Source organism: Trachinotus anak, unplaced genomic scaffold (genome assembly GCF_046630095.1).
Source record: "Trachinotus anak isolate AG129_WGS33_773 ecotype Australia unplaced genomic scaffold, CSIRO_AGI_Tana_v1 ptg000031l, whole genome shotgun sequence".
NCBI classification, from domain to species: domain Eukaryota; kingdom Metazoa; phylum Chordata; class Actinopteri; order Carangiformes; family Carangidae; genus Trachinotus; species Trachinotus anak.
Window position 1 is genome coordinate 4,225,085 of NW_027273882.1, and position 16,822 is coordinate 4,241,906.

A 16,822-nucleotide genomic window follows, 5' to 3' on the forward strand; every position below is an offset into this window, starting at 1 on the left:
GACTCCACCATGGTGAAGTAATATGCTACTCATCCACCATTTGTCACTTCATGCACTTCTCTAGACGCAGCTTTCAGTTGTTCTGTTGGTTGGTTATGATTCTCATATGGGTGATAATCACAGCAGCACGGCCTCTCTTTGTGTTTCGTACGGCACCAGATGGTCAGAAAATGTGGACTGTTTGAAAATTGCATTGCAGCCTCAAATTCTGAGTTCAAGCATCTGAACAGAACAAGACTAGATTATAGCAGCTAGTGGCACAGCTGGTTTTCTGTGTGTGTGTGTGTGTGTGTGTTACAATATGAGCAAGCTCAAGTCATTAGATGAAACAAACAATCACCAGCCAGGACAGACGCATTGATTTTATATTTTTGTGTGTGTGTTGGAGTGTGTTGAGATGCGTTGGGGGGGTTCTCCAGGCGCTCTCAGCCGACGATGTGGCTCCGTCAACATCGTTAGCATTTAGATGACAACTCCTCCACATGGCATACTGAACAAAGATTTAGACCGAGTCAAATCATTTTTCTCTCACTCAGGAATCACTTCTCAGGTCGCTGATCATCTTTGAGAACTATTCAAACTTTTTGTTTGATCCCAGTCTCTTTGTGCTAAGACCTACAACTTCTGTGCTTATTGTTTATCTAGCATTAAATTCCAGTTTGGAGCCATATGATTTATATACTGAATAAGTCTTTAAAATCATTTAAGCATTGTAAAATAGTTTTCTTCATCAGTGAACTTAAAAGAAAGGAACCCTCAGATGAACTGTTGTTGTAACTTCTTTGTCTAATGAAGCTCAGCAAAAGTTCAACCAGGAAGTTTGCTGCATTTCAATCATGAGCGGCTTCGTTCTGAGTGAGTGAATAAACTTTTATTGCTATGTGCAAACACAAGAGAAGAAAAGAGAGACTCTCTGGCGATTAGACCCCTTTGTGATGTCATCATATTTGAAAAAGGGGGTGAGGACCCCGGGGTCTAGTCACTGGTGGTAATGTGTGATGTGATGTGGACTCTGAGCTCAGTATGAAGACTGCAGGGGAAGGAGGTGGGAGGGATATGACAGCTGACAGCAGAAGAGAGGAGGACAGATTTTGAAATTTGACAGCGACAGCGTCATTGGCTGATTGAGACTGTGGCAGAGTCTGATTGGTTCCCATAGTGACGAGTGAATGAGGCATAAAGAGCTTCCTGATTGAACTTAAGCTGAGCTTCTTGCTGCAGGTAGACAGCTGCAACTTCAAAATCTGTTCCTCTCTCTGCTCCTGTCAGGTGTAACATCATCTACCTCCACCTCATTTAACTCCTGTGTCATCACAACCAGCGTCTATGGCTCCTCCCACTGAGCTCAGCCGACATCCATCTACCCAGATCTTCACCCTGTTCTTCACTCCTCCACCATCAGTGTTCAGACTCAACGGTGAAGATGTTCCTCTGCGGCTCATGGTTGACGACCCTCATAACACAGTGACGATCATGAAGGAGTTTAACTGTAAAAAGACACTTCACATATTTCTTCAGCTTTTCCTATTCAAGCACATGATATCAAATAAATTCATTTCTTAAGCTCTTTAAACCCTTATTTTAGTCTTTTTGACTGAAGTATTGTTGATTTCAAACTGAGACTCTGGAACCTATGATTCATTATTTGATGCTGTAAATTACTTAAATTATCGACTATTTAATTAATCAGTTTTATGGTTTCAGTTTAAATGCTTCAGTTCAATTCAACATAGACAACGTGTTGCTGGAAATAAATGTCAGTGTTTTGCAGGATCTTGGTGTGACTGCAGTTCAAGCAGCCAAACTACTTCCAACAGAGATCAACCTGCAGCACCACTGAGACTCAAAATGAGGCTCTAGTCACCGAGATGTCTATCAGGAGGGCCGACCAGAGTCCTGCTGGAAAGGGGCTGAAGGGGTTTCACTCTCCCACCAAGGGCATCAGAATGAGTGCCTGGTAGAAGACTAAGACCTTCTCTCCACGCACATTAACTTTCATCCTGGGAAATCAGGTTGTAATTGGACAGATCTAAATCACATCAAAGCAAGGTGTTAAGGCACAAGGAGCCACTGAAGATCCAATCACCTGAACCACCTCTGGAGGTGATTAGACACACATCAGGCAGAAGGACACAGTCAGAAATAATCACAGAGTAAAGCAGACGAAGTAGTTGTATTTTTGCCCCCCTCACTTTATTTTCAGGTTGATTTTCTTTTAAACTTTGTCATCTTACTGACCAGCCACTGAGTCCAGATGAGAGAAGATCTGAGTTAATAAAAATGTTGATTTACTCAACTGAGTCACCTTTAGTTATTATTAAGACAAATAGCCTGTATGTGTCATATGTTATCATGATATATCAGAGCAATAAGCTTAAGGAGCAGCTGTTAGTGGGGCTGTGAGTGCTGACAGTGTTTTTTCCTCCTTGCTTTCACCCATCACGCTACATTCAGTCTACTCTACCTTATTGGCAAAGGTTACTGGAGCTGTATGCAGCCTGATACTAATACCTGCAGACAGGACTCGGGGCTGAAAAGGGTTTTCCTACTTCTCTGTATGTTTCTCTAATCTACAAGGTATTCTTTTACAGGCATATAATGAATATTCTCCTACAAAGACACTAGAATTGAACATCAGTTAAAGATAAGATAGTAAAGCACAGAGTTTGTTGTAGTAATGATACAAAAAAGAAGGTATCTGGTTTCTATTGAGGAAACCCAGTAGAACTTTAAGTATAATTGGTGCATTAATAGAACCACATTGAACATAGAAGGTAACACAGTAGATAAAGGAAAAAGACTGAGGTGAAATTTAGCAAGACAGCACATTTAAAGAATGATCATATGCAGGGTGTAGGGTATATTTACAAGAGATGACAGATTGGTGGTTTTGGCAGGAGAGAAACCTAAATTCACTCAGTATGGCAGAGATGATGTGACTGTAATCCAGTAAAGTCAAGCACAGGATGTAATCTGAATACAAAACCATTTGATCACTATCTCATCTGAAGAGCTGCTACAGGAGAGGAGGTGGACTTCAGTGCCGCTGAACTGTCCCTCAAGCCCCCAGATTGATGGAGGAAATGAGGAAGTGAAGCGATGGACCGCGACTGGAAACAGATCAAAGTTCTCTCTCTCTCTCTCTCTCTCTCTCTCTCTCTGTCTCTCCAATGCCCTGTGAGCACCAACAGGACCTTTGCAGATGTATCATCTCCTAATCGCCCATGAAGCCATCAACACCAGCCGATCCCTCAGAGTTATCACAGCACAGGTAAATCAAAGTAAAACTGGAGATTGTGGAGTGCAGAGTGAGACTGGTTGTGACCTGGCGGTGTTGTAGGAAAACACTGGACTGTGCACTTCTACACTACAAAGTCATGTCTGCAGATTTATGGTGCATCTGTGCAGATGAAGACTAGAAATGAGAAACCTTTTTCTTCAGTGTTGTTTTCTTATACTGCTCCTAACTCTTGTTAAAGGTCCTGTTTTGGCATCAGAACTGCATAAACACATAAAACTACACCAGGTTTATGGCTGCATTTTAAAGCCTCTTGAGCAAAGAGGAAAATCAAGACCAGACTGTCAGACAATCAGTGGCATTGAGATCAAACCAGACCTATAATTACTGAATACATAACATTCTGCCCCGGGTTTGCATCTAACAGCTGGTTGGAGCAGCTTATATAGAGCTAGAATATGACAAGAGTATATTATGAATGTTTATAGAAATGATCATAATTTAGGCTGTTAGATTGTAAGGGTGATGCAGATGTCACAGTGAATCAACATGTATCAATATTTTCAGGCATTTGCATTTTCTTTTTTTTTTTTATATTCAGTCTAATTCTCAGAGGTAAGACAGTTCCATCTGTACAGACTAAAACTGCTCTGCCAAAACCTGTACATAAATGAATCTGTCATCAGGTAGCTTTAAAGCATCACAGTCTGGCTGGATTAATTAATATTAATGTGCTGTGTGCAGTTTGCTGATCTCACCTTAAATGATTTGTCAGACAGACATGTTTTGCCAGCATATGAAAGAGCCTGTACAGCTTTAAAAATAAAAAACCTCTGCAGTCACTGAGAATTTGCTCTTTTGATTAAATGTGAGATCAGTAAATGATTCAAACCCACAAGTTTGTGTTAGTTTGAAAGGATGTTAAAGCAGTATACTATGTAAAAGTTATTGTAGGTTGGTTTTGGTCTCCAGTGCCTCAGAAACATCAACCAATACCAGGAGGAGAGCTTCAGTTAGGTTCATCTTTACTATGAAATTACCTTCTTCTAGTTGTCTGGTCCAAATCCACACGAAGGCCTCTGTATTTTCTTATCACAAGCTGCAATGGTTTGAAATCATGTAACACAAACAGTTTGAGCTGTTGGTTAAAATCATTTCCTGCAACCTGAGCTGGAGCCACAGCACCTGTGTTGAAACGTGGGCTGCAAAAGTAGCCACAAGATGGCGCTGTTTGATGCATGATGTGCCTGTGTGTGTGTGTGTGTGTGTGTGTGTGTGTGTGTGTGTGTGTGTGTGTGTGTGTGTGTGTGTGTGGATATACAACATTTGTAAACTCCCTCTCTAATTTATGAGATAATGACATCTGTTTAAATCATGCTCAGATTAATTTCATTCAGTCATTGGCATCTATGCAAATAACAGCAACATGAGCGGGGCTGCAGCAGAGATGGAAAGATCAGTGGTCCTGACGGTCAAAGTTAATTTATTGGGCCAAATATTCGAATCATTAAGAGATTTAATGAGCTGAGACTTAATTAAAGGCGCATAGGTTCCAAAAGAGTCAGTTCACTAAAACCCTGAGCCGTGACAAATCCCTTTAACATAATTTGCCAACAAATCATCATTACCTTAAGGGGAACACGGGCTCAGCAAATGTCACAAATTACATGATGATCAACTGACTCTGCAGTCCCCAAAGCGCAGCTTAATTCCGGTTTGTAAACCGTGGAAAATAAAACGCCAAACTCTGTCAGAAACCTTCCTGATTATATACTGTATAACCTGGTTGATAAACAGCTGTTCGCACATTTAGATTGAAATTTTTATCCATTCAGTAAACATGATGCAACAAGCAGCACTTCATGAAAACAAAACCTCAACTCTGTTAACTTTGGTGAGAAGAAAGTGGAAGAAAATTAATTTCAAAAGTTCACATCTTATCTAAATAAGTACGAGCATATGCTGCACATGAGGTGCATCCTAAAAGGCCTGAAACGTGTTAGTAAAGAAATGTTTTGCAACTTTTCTGAGCCCATGTCTGCGGGATAATGCACAGGAACCCTAAATTCGCAGATTTCTGAATGGAGTTTGGTTTGCAAAGCCATGACACAAACCCATTTAAAAAGGTCTGAAATGCTCCTCTAGGATTTCCCCTCTCAGTGATCAAAGAAATCTCTTGGTACTTTTCTTGTCTCTATACTCTCCATCAAACTGACACAACCGAAGCCACAACTGCAGACTGAGAGACGCTGAATTATGGCGAAATCCCATATTATCAGAGCCAACTGACGCCCCATGTATGCTCCCGACCCCCCCCCCCCCCCCCCCCCCCGAGTCTGCCAGCCTGCTGTGCTGTCGTCTGGCTTATCAGCGCTGCTGCTGCTGCTGCTGATGCTGCTGGATGCTGCACGGTGGCGCAGCCCAGATCCAACTGAGGATTTGAGGATGGAAACGTGAAGACAACGGGTCTGTTGGAAGCCAGCAACTGAGATGGAATAACCCAGAAGAGCCCCAGCATGCACTCACGGTGTTCATTTGATCCATTAGTTTAACCCTATTGAGAACCCCCCCCCGCTGTCTGCCACTCAGCGGACCGTGAAGTCGCTTGCAATAGGATTTCACTGATGCGCGTCTCCCCGGATCAGGTGCGCCGGCATTTCCTTAACTTACCTGGGGAGATGATTTCTGCTTATTTCTCACTGTGAGCCGCGGCGCGCAGATGGGAGAGTGGATTTAAATCCCAAAACTTTGGATTCTCTTCTCTGGATTTTTTTTTTGTTTGTTTGTTTTAATAAAGGAGATGGCAGTCGCAGATTGGAGATGTACGCGCCTTGTTTAACACATCAGTTAATTCTGGATGGATGCTGTCAGTGCGACCGCGGCTGTTCTGGCAGATGAGCGTGTGTCTGGATCCACACCGTGGACACCTGCTGTGCTGACAGATCGCTCCACGTTTGTCCGGTCGGAGTCTCCCTCACATGAAAAGCACTCCTCGGTCCTTTCCCGGAGAAAGTTTGTGACTGGGACGCGGCGCAGGATGAAGGCGGCGCAGCTTGCTCGGCTTCCCCGCAGACCCTGCGCTCAGTGAATGTCCCCCATACAAGTGGTTTAAAGAGACTGTATCGTCTGTGGATGGGTTTGTGGCCCGGTGTTTGAAGGATTAAGTGGAGAATGAGCATCCAAACTGTGGATTCCTGCTCTGGCCGGAGGGGAGAGCGGCGGACACTCCAGTCCCTTCCTGGGACGACAGGTGTTCCCGGTAAACAGGTCGGTTACGCTGAGTGGACTGTGGTGAGAGTTTTACCATCGTGGCACTGTGAAAAAAATCAAAAGGCTCATTACATTTGAATATCTCTAATGGTATTTGCAAGAGCGACAATTAGGCTACGAACAGGCAAAAACTGCCAACGTGTCGGTTTCCCATGTGCTCCAAACTTCATTCAGAAATCCTGCGGTTTAGTGCTGCGTGGCTTCTCGAGCCCGATCTAAGGTCTTTCTCTCCTCAGCCTCCAGCTGAAGCCTTTTCATCCCGGAAAACACCTTTACCCGGACGCCTCACACTACAGTTGCATCAAGTTAACCCAGGGCAGCTGTGAAGTGTTTGAAAAAAAATGTTGTGGCAAAAAGAAAACAAATGTTTAATTGGCCAAACTGCCGATGCAGCATGCAGTGAAAAGGTTAATTTATAGGAAAGTTTTGTTGCTTGTCTGCTCGCTGCATCTGAATCATTTAAAAAATGACTTGATGTCATTAAATAAAAAAAACGTGTATTTGATACATATGATGATTTGTGTTTAAATTGTTCTTTTGAAGTATTGATGAAAAGTGAAACCTGAAGTTGAGTCTTAACTAAATGCATGTGGCGTCTTTTAATGCGTTTATCTGACTGTGTGGATGTTCATCAGAGACACGGACTAAAGATGAACACAGTGGCATTAGAGGAACCAGAACCTTTGTCAGCTTTATAATAGCAAAATGCTTTTTCTTGGGACAAACTGGTAATTGAATTAATGCATACATTTTTATTTCTTTTTCTTTTAGTGACTCCAGATCCCAAAATGCCGAGCTGTGGATAGTGAGGCTGCCCTGTGGGTCAAGCTGACCTGTGTCTACGTCCCTGCACCCCCTTTCCTCATTTCCTAGTTCCTCATCCTCAATTTTCCCTTTTTTCCTTTTCTCCTTTTATTAATATTCTCCCTCTTCAACCCTTTACTCTTTTTCTCCATCTCCTCCCTCATCCCCTTTTTCAATCCCCCCTCCTTCACCCTCCTTTCTACCCTCTTCACTATCTGCTTCTCACCTCCCCTTTACCTCCCTCTTCTCTTGTTGTGGTTTCCTCCCTCCCATCCTCTCTCCTTCCCTCATTCTCTTTGCCTCCCCCCCAGAACCCACCACCTCCTCCTCTTCCTCCCCCCACAGCACACATGCAGGCCAAGAAGCGGTACCTGCTCGTGTCTGTGGGGGCCGGTCTTCTCTTCCTCGTCTACCTGTGGGGTCTGCAAATCGGGGAGTTCCAGCAGCAGCCGTACCAATATCGCCAGTTACCCCAGTACCCCCAGTACCCCCAGTACCACCAGTACCACCAACAGGAGTACCAGTACATCCACCAGAATCAGGACGTGTACCAGCCCCAGCCCCAGCCCCTGCCCCAGAGAAGCCCGTCCAGACCACCCAGGCACTGGCCGGAGTTGACTGAGCTGCTGGAGCCGTACCTGGAGGGGGGAGAGCAGGAGGTAGACCGCACCAATGTAGAGGAAAAGAAGCAGTGGAGAACGTTGTCACCTGCTTTATTAGCTGAACCAAAACAAAAAGGAAACCCAGAGGCTCATTCAGAAGCAGTTCCACACACCAGAATATAAGAAAACTCAATAACAAGCCTTCATTCAAATTCACAACAACATCTACTGCCATCTTTATAAAGGAGGCCCCTTTCATTTGTGTCATTTTAAATGATCAGTCACTGACTATACATTTTCATTTTATACACTGGCTCAAGTAAACAAATCCTTTAAAATCCACAGTTTTAAAAGTGGTTTTAAAGATGAATCATGTATTTGTAGCTAGATTCAAAGCTTGAGGGCAGTGGTCACAAGATGATTCATTAGATGATTTAACAGATAAGAAAAAAGAAAAAAAAAACTGCTTCATTTCTGCTACACAAATTTAGTTTATTTTTTCTGACTTTTCTCTGGTCGTTGCTTTTTTTTTTCCTTGTGAAATTATGGTTTGAAAAACTGAGAAATGAGCAACTTCGGTTGAACTGCTCACAACTTTTTGACGAGCATGCAGACAGAAAAGCAGCCCATCGCTAGAAAAACAAACGCAAGGGGTTAAGTTGGTGGGGGTGTTTTTATTCATGTACCAGTGAGACAATGAAATATGATGCAGGAAGTCCTATGTGAGAGACAGATCCATGAGCTTCAAGGCTTATGAGATGACAAAGCACACTATGAGAAAGTTTTTCTGTTATTGCAACAACTGTGATGCAAACTGTAGATATTAATATTAGAAAATAATGCATCAGGAACATGTGCTTCCATGTGTTTGATTGGCCAGTGCAGCTTCTTGCCGGATTGCATTGTGTTGCAGTGAAAGTTCAGATACGTCCAGCTCTCCTGAGAACAACCCTGTGTTTTTTCTGCTGAGGCCCTTGTCGGCAACCCCACTATGCCTCAGTGAGTTTTTTCATGCAGTGCTGTCTGTTTTGTTGATAGTCAATGCACACAGGCTGGGACCATGGGGGGAGAGATATGTGATGCAACAAAGGTCCCCCGGCCAGGAGTTGAGCAATGTTTTTTGCAGTTAACTTGGTGCGTTATAACCATTAGGCTTCAAGGTTTCCCTGATGCAGTGCGGCCTGAACACAACCACACACATCCTCGACCCATGACATGGAGCCGCAAGAGGAAATTGCTTCACTTTAAATGGTCCCAAAGTGGTTGAGTACCACTGTTTTGGGGGAATCAGGTGCAATCACGTTCTCATCTAGAGCTGTTATCAGAATTGCTGTAGTTCAGTGATGTAGCACATCAGTGAAACCCATGGAGAAGCACTTTAGTTACAAACAATGGCTTAAATCTAGTGGCCTCAGTGAAAGAAAGAAGTGGACTCATACATTTATTTTTTAGATTAAGTTTTGGAATTGGAATTTATGAAACTTTGAATATAGAAGCAGTGTTCATAGATAATATTTGGCTTTGTTTTGGGTGGTGACAACCGGTGTGTGTCTGTGTTTACAGGAGGACAGCCCTCAGCTCCATCACCAGCACACCTCCCCTCGTGAACGCCGGGCGATCCGCGACATCATCTACAAGAACAAGCGCTGCCGCATGGAAACCTGCTTCGACTTTGCTCGCTGCCAGTCAGGCTTCAAGGTTTACATCTACCCTCCGCAGAGAGGGGACGAGATCTCGGAGACCTACCAGAAGATCCTGTCGTCCATCGAAGAGTCCCGCTTCCACACCACAGACCCTTCGAGGGCCTGTCTGTTTATTCTGGCAGTGGACACGCTGGACCGGGACCAGCTCTCTGCTCAGTACGTCCAGAACGTCAGGTCCCGCATCCAGAGCCTCCCGACGTGGAGCGATGGCAGGAACCACCTGATTTTCAACCTCTACTCTGGCACCTGGCCGGACTACACAGAGGACCTGGGCTTTGAGGTGGGCCAGGCCATGCTGGCCAAGGCCAGCGCTGATGTGGTCAACTTCCGACCAAACTTTGATATTTCCATCCCTCTGTTCTCCAAGGATCACCCGCTAAAAGGAGGTGGAACGGGTTATCTGACACTCAGCGATGCGCCACCATCCAGGAAGTACCTGCTGGTTTTCAAAGGCAAGCGGTACCTAACAGGCATCGGCTCTGAGACGAGGAACGCTCTGTATCACACCCACAACGGGGAAGATATTATCCTGCTGACCACGTGTAAACATGGCAAAGACTGGGAGAAACACAAGGACTCTCGCTGTGACAGAGATAACGAAGAATACTCAAAGTAAGACACACTTTTTTTGATATCCTCACCTTGTTTTTGCTGTTTCGAGGCATGCATTTATTTCCTTGTGAAACCATCATCAAACAGTTAACACGAGACATTTTTTTTCCCCTCGGTGTTTTGTCACTGCAGAGTTGCTTGTTACTGGGTTTCTGTCCTGCAAATGGAGCAGAGAGCTGTGACTTCAGCAGACACCGTGTTAGTTATCTCGTTATCAGGTCTGATTTGCTGCTGGTTAGTTCAACTGCAGCGTCTTTGTGCATCATTATAGCTGCTCACAAGTGCGTGTTGTGTGCAGTGTGTGTGTGTGTGTGTGTGTGTGTGTGAGTGTGTGTGTGTGTGTGTGTGTGTGTGTGTGTGTCAGTGTTGTTTATCATTACAAATTTAGTTTATTGGCTCTCCTGCTCGAGAGCGTTGGGGAGTGTAGCTGCTGTGCACGGAGCGCCTGGTCTGTTTTGGATTGAAACAGGTTCGATGCTTTCATGTACATATCTCACAATTGTCAGGGGAGTTGAGCTTCACTGTTGCTGTGCTCCTGAGACAAAATGCTCCAAACATGCAAGTGTGTTTGTGTTGTTGTGTGTGTGTGTGTGTGTGTGTGTATGTGTGTGAGAAAGAGAGAGAGAGAGAGAGAGAGAGAGAGAGAGAGAGAGAGAGAGAGAGAGAGAGGAGCAGGGAGGCATCGACTGTCGAGAGAAGGAAAGTTTTGTCAGTTCAGCAGTTGGTTGAGAGAAAAGTGATCTGAGTTGAGAAGAGTTCACCTTTTGAAAATTGTACCGGCAGCTGACAGCTGAAGGAAGGGCAACCGCTGCACGAGGAATGAAATGGGAACAACATTCTCAACGTCTCTCGCTTTTTCCTCGAGATGTTACCCCGAGTGCCATCTGTTGCATATTTTAGGTTCAGAAATTGCAGAGGCCCAGAGGAAAACCACAGTGAGGATCCACAAACCTGCTGAACTGAACTCCTGAAGTTTTCCACTGAGCGTCTGCATACAGTGCAGTCTGCAAATATTAGGACAGTGACATATTTTTCATTTCTGCCTCGGCTCCATTCGAGCACATTATAAGTGGAGCGAAACAATGACTGTGAGGTTAAACTGCTGACTTTCAGCTTTAACCGTGTCTGAGGGTGTTCTCATCCATATCCAGTGAACAGTGAAATACTTTTTATACACACTTCTCCCCTTCTAGACCAATGCAGCAGGACAATGAACCCACACACACACACACACACACACACACACACACACACATACAGACATATAGAGTGAAACAGTTGAACCTCAGTCCGACAGATGTGTTTCACATAAAGAACTGAAGTGAAGATGGCATGTTTTCAGATGGTTGGAAACTTCCGACAGGAACCGGTTAAAGTAAAATATGAGTCCAGCTGATCAATATCTAACTTTAAACTCTCTTCAGCTTGATTCAGATCTTAGGTGTGACATGTGTCCGGTTCTTAAAGCACCTCGACTGATCCCTTGTAAAAACCCAGTAGGTAATTAAATAGAAAGTGACACCAGAAGCTCTTGACATGTGAGTAAGAGCAGAAACTCGACACTATAAAGAACATTGCACACTGTCAATCACTTTCACTCACTTTAACTGCCATTGCTGCTCTGATTAAAAGCTGTAAAGTCGACGTGGAGTGGGACTGAGCTTCACCACCTGCTGACTGATCTGACAGATCCACACCTGACATCTTGTCATCAACTTAGCTGCTCTTATTCCAGCAAGGTTCCTTTTGTTTCAGGTGTATGATGTAAAACTATTCAGTCAGTAGATACAAATGATTTTCTTTCTTTCTTTTTATTATAAATAATTTTTTGAGGTCTTTTTATGCCTCTATTATAGATGCAGTGAGAGAGAGAGACAGGAAGGTTGGGGGCAGAGAGAGGGGATGACATGCAGGTCAGATTTGAACCCCAGGCCACTGTGGTTCGGGCTAAACCTTAATGGCACAGGCTCTACCAGGTGAGCCCGGCTACAAATGATTTTCAGCTAAGTTTGAAGTATTATGAATCATTTTGTTTTGATCTCCCCCCAAGATAAAGCTAAGAGACGTTCATCGTCGTTTCCTTTCAAATGTTGCAGAGACGTGCCACTGTCCTCCTGCTGCGTGTATTTCTGAACGTGCAGACACTGTAGTCACTGGTGTGTAATGTTATATCTCTGTGCTCCACAGGCTAATACCAACACTTTATCAGTTGCAGCTCACATGCAGAGAATACACATCTCCACAATGCAGAATAAATTCTGCAATATTTATGCACTTTATCGAGATGCCAAACAGGAGCTGCTGTATGTGGTCAGCTGGACACTGCCTCCGATGCTGTGCGCTCTGAAATCCCCACCTTTTGCGTCTTTTCTGTAGTTGTGTGGTTTGGTTAAGAGGGTTGTCGTTATTAAAGTGAGTCTGACAAGAGCAAAGCAGAACAGTGGCAGAAACAACACTGCAGGGAAACATTTCTATAACTGTACATTAACAGGATGTTGGAGAGCATGAAAATGATTTCATTCATAAATGTGTTTGGTAAAACTGGTGGTTTGGTTTTGTGATCCGGTGAAAGCAGCTTTTGTAGGGAACAAAATCAAATGGTTTTAGTTTCAGTTAGGTTACATAATGCCTGTAAAAGGTGTTATTTGCAGAACTGAGAAAAGGCAAATCCACCAGTGTACACTGCCTGCTGCATAAAACACAAAGGGTGAAAGGGCTTAAGAGGCTCCTTTACTAAATAAATAGTGCATTAGTCCATTGTCTCTCTCAGTCTGGCATTGTCTGATATCCAATACTGAAATCAAAGAGCTTATTCTGGCAGTGGAACTGAGTTAAACTCTCAGAAGAGCTTTGATTTCTCATTTCTGTCTGCGCTCTCTCGTCCCCATTTGTCACTGAATTGAATCCGTTTACTTAACAACTTGTTTCAAAGGACTTTGAAGGTTGCAAACCGCCTCACTTTTTAGAACATGATTTCTGGAGCTGACCAACTACTAAAAAAAAGAAGTGATGGTTTGATATTAGTTATTAAACAGGCAGTGGAGGGAAACCGGAAGAGACTTCATACACTGCTTCAAACAGACTGTGTCAAACAAACACATGATGGTTAATTGTCTCCTCTTGGTGGGAAACCACAGCTCTGGTAGTTGTGTAGGGATCAGCTGGAATAGAGGTGACTTTTTCAAAGATTATCCTTACAGAATGATTTATTTCCACCAGCAGATGCAAACTACTACATATATCTATTACATACTGAAATACAAAGCAATAAATACAACACATAGCAAATGAATTTGATTGTAGACAAAGTTGTGCAGCTTTGTAACCACACATTCATGAGTGTGTGTTCAAAAACAGGTATCCACCCATGAACAGCTGCCGATTCCCCTTTTATGCTGCAGTTATTTGATGGGAATTAAAGAGACAAAAGCCACGTTTTGGTGACATGGTTGACGTCCCGGAGTGAACTTTGATCAGCTGATAGATTGATCCATTCACCCTTCACCGGGGCTTTAATATAGTCATCAGCATTACAGTAATCTGATTACTTTCTTCCAGCGACGTTGTGCGTCGGCTTGTTTGCTGTGTTACCTGGAGTTGGATGGAGGGTTGATATCAGTTTGGTGTCTGTGTATCCAGTTGAGTCCAGAATATGTTCAATGAGCAGAAATGTGATGCTCACTAACTCTAGTTGTATGTACATGTTAAGCTGCTGTGTCCACGTGTTGTGTAAATACAACAGTAATCCTGCTTTTGGGAGTCAGCTGTTGTTTGGAGTTGGAGTGTGTGTGTGTGTGTGTGTGTGTGTGTGTGTGTGTGTGAGTGAGCCCCACCCTGCTGTTGATGGTCAGAAACTTTTACAGCTGTTAAATAATTAAAAAAAAAAAAAGTGATATGTGAAGAGGATTTTTCCAAAGTGACAAAAGTAATGTAACTGATTATTTTCCCTTTTATGTAATTAGCAAAGTAAATTATTTGCATAACTTGCATACCTCTGGTGTGTGTGTGTGTGTGTGTGTGTGTGTGTGTGTGTGTGTGTGTGTGTGTGTGTGTGTCACTGTGCGTCTTGCAGGATAATCAGGTACTAGATGACTGTGTTCTGTCTCTAGCTCACGAAGTAGATCCGTTTGTACAGAGGAGGCAAAAATATGTGAGTGTGATCTTCTCTGTGTGTTGAATATCAATAAGAGGTGAACACAGGATGTTTGTAACTTCAGGGCAAACGACACCAGAATTCCCAAGGTCACAGGAAGGTTAAACGGCTCAGACAGAAATCAGAGGGTCTGAAGCCTTTGTAACAAGCATCACAATTTATTTGAATGTCAGAACATGAGCACAATTGATTATAAGGGGAAGTACTTACCCAGCACTGGTCATTATGTAGCTAAACAGTCTGCCATCAGACTGAAGGAATGAGCCGGTTTCATGGTTCTGCACCTAAACCTCCTCAGCTTCACAACCTTTTTGAATCTCGGGGTTGGGGGTGAGAAAGTCATCTTGCCTATTTGCAGCTGTCTGTTGGTGTTTTACACTCAGCACATCGATACAGACATCACCCAGTGCAGTCGAGAGCGGTCGGGAGCCTGCTGCGAGGCTCCCTGATGGGAACAGAAACCAACAAGGATCTTGAAGCCTCGGGGTGGTCGATAATTGCCCTCCAATTGAATTAAGCTGTGAATGAAGGGGATAGATAGAAATCTCACCTCCCACTGAGCGGCGCTGGATTGAAGTGTTTTACTGTACATAGATAACAGCTGGCTAAACCAATTAGAGCCTCGCTGTACAGAAGCGTCTCCCCGAAGAATCTTTGGTATCGGAGGCTGAGGGCTGAATTTATGGAGCCGCAGATAAAATGCTTAATTCAGATCGCTGTCAAATCTTTCAAGACGGCTTTCATGGTCAAAAGAGACGAAGGGAAGAAGAGAGGAGAGTGCAGATGATGGTCAAATGTGATGAGAGGTGTCCTGCTGACTGAACGCTAAATCCACAAACATTTCCCTTCATCTTTTCTCTTTCTGACAGGAAAGCTTTTGGATGTTTCTCACAAAGGTTGTGTGTGGTTTCAATGCACTTTTATCAAGGCAACTGAAGCAAATGAGATAGATTTGCTTTCATATGAAGAGCAGAGAGCAGCACTGTGTAAACTGTCACTGTTCTTCAGTGATCCCTGCCATAACAATGAATGGTGTTAGTGATTAGTCTTCATCCAGACCTCATGGTGCAGCAATGTGTGCTCAGTCCTGAGCTGGTTGCACCTCCAGTGGACAGCAGGTAGACCAGTCTCTCACCTGTGATCTGGAGAGCCTCTGGATAGGATACACACTTGGGCTACGTCCACACTGCTGAGCTGTTCTTTAGGATTTTGGTAGAGTTTTGGAAACACTGCTGGCCCCATTTTAGTTTGAAAACTCTGGGGCTGCATTGTAGTCTTGATGGAAAATACACAGACCTTTGAAAACGATGACAAACGATCTCAGCCTCGACCACCAGTGATGAAAGCAACACGAGTAATGAATTACAAGTGTTACCGACCTTGTTGTCTTTGCTAGCAGCTGTTGTTCAGTTAAATCCTGCATGTTAACGCCACAACTGTCTTTGCTGTTCCTCGTACGTACTTTTGGTCAGCAACTTATCAGCTGAGCACACCTGAGATTAGACAATCTGCTTCCTGTTTACACCCGCTTGCACGTGCTCAGTGTGTGTGAATGGCAGATCGTTTCTGATATGGAGCTAAAACGGTCATGTGGACGGAGATAGTTTTTATCATGTGGACATAGTCTTGGCTGGTAACAGGGACATCAAACACAGATTATTTTTAATTTGCGTCAATCTTTCAGTTTTGTGAATACCAGCCTTGCACATAACCACCACTGGTCTTTGACTATTTGGATATAAAACATCATCACTTCATTTTATCCTTTATGACATTTGAGTTAGATTGTGTCATAATTAGTGAATGAATTTGTGAGTTATGGTCAAAAATGTTTTTTCAGTTCATCCCCGAGTCCAAGTGAAGTAATGAAATTCCCTCTGAGTGTTTCTGATATGTTGCATTCACAAGAACGTGAAATTACAGTGACCTTGAACTTTGACCTTTGAACACCAAAATCTAATCAGTTCATCTTTGAGTCAAAGTGAATGTTTGAGCCAAATCTAAACAAATTCCCTCACGGGTTTGTCAGATACGGTGAGAAGAACTTTCTTACTGAGCTCTCACAAAAGCTTCACTTAAAATGTTACACGACCAGGAATCATGTCGGAGATGTAAAGGCAGCACATGGAAGCTGTGTTGTGTTTCTTTGTGTCATTTTTACATATAATAATGATTATACCTGAAGCACACACTGTGTTCACCACACAGATACCAAGGTCTGGGAAGAGACTATACAACAGCTGTGTGTGTATCACTGCTGGGATAAAGGACAGTGGTGTATTCTGACACACTGAGGTGCATCAGTGCTGCTGGTGTGTGTTTCCCTGATTGTAATCACAGGACATGATGTATAATACACATACAGCCTCTCTGAAAGATCACGATGGATAGAAGTTTTACACTCCAGTCTTACTTTGTCATTATTCAACATAATTGTTTC

The 16,822-nt window shown here is 43.5% G+C and overlaps 1 protein-coding gene across 3 annotated transcripts in view; it reads left to right on the top strand.

Annotated features, from left to right (window-relative positions):
* The first annotated feature begins 5,647 nt into the window (after positions 1 to 5,647).
* The window catches only part of LOC139612492 (exostosin-1-like), a 211,506-nt gene continuing 200,331 nt past the window's right edge, over positions 5,648 to 16,822 (top strand). The window contains exons 1-3 of one of the 3 annotated variants that reach the window (XM_071468112.1): positions 5,648 to 6,529; positions 7,280 to 7,971; positions 9,478 to 10,229. In XM_071468112.1, the coding sequence (XP_071324213.1) occupies positions 7,663 to 7,971; positions 9,478 to 10,229 (1,061 nt within the window). In that variant the 5' untranslated portion in view covers positions 5,648 to 6,529; positions 7,280 to 7,662. Of the gene's footprint in view, positions 6,530 to 6,793; positions 6,916 to 7,279; positions 7,972 to 9,477; positions 10,230 to 16,822 lie in introns of those variants that run through there. The other 2 variants (XM_071468111.1, XM_071468113.1) reach the window with 2 other exon arrangements.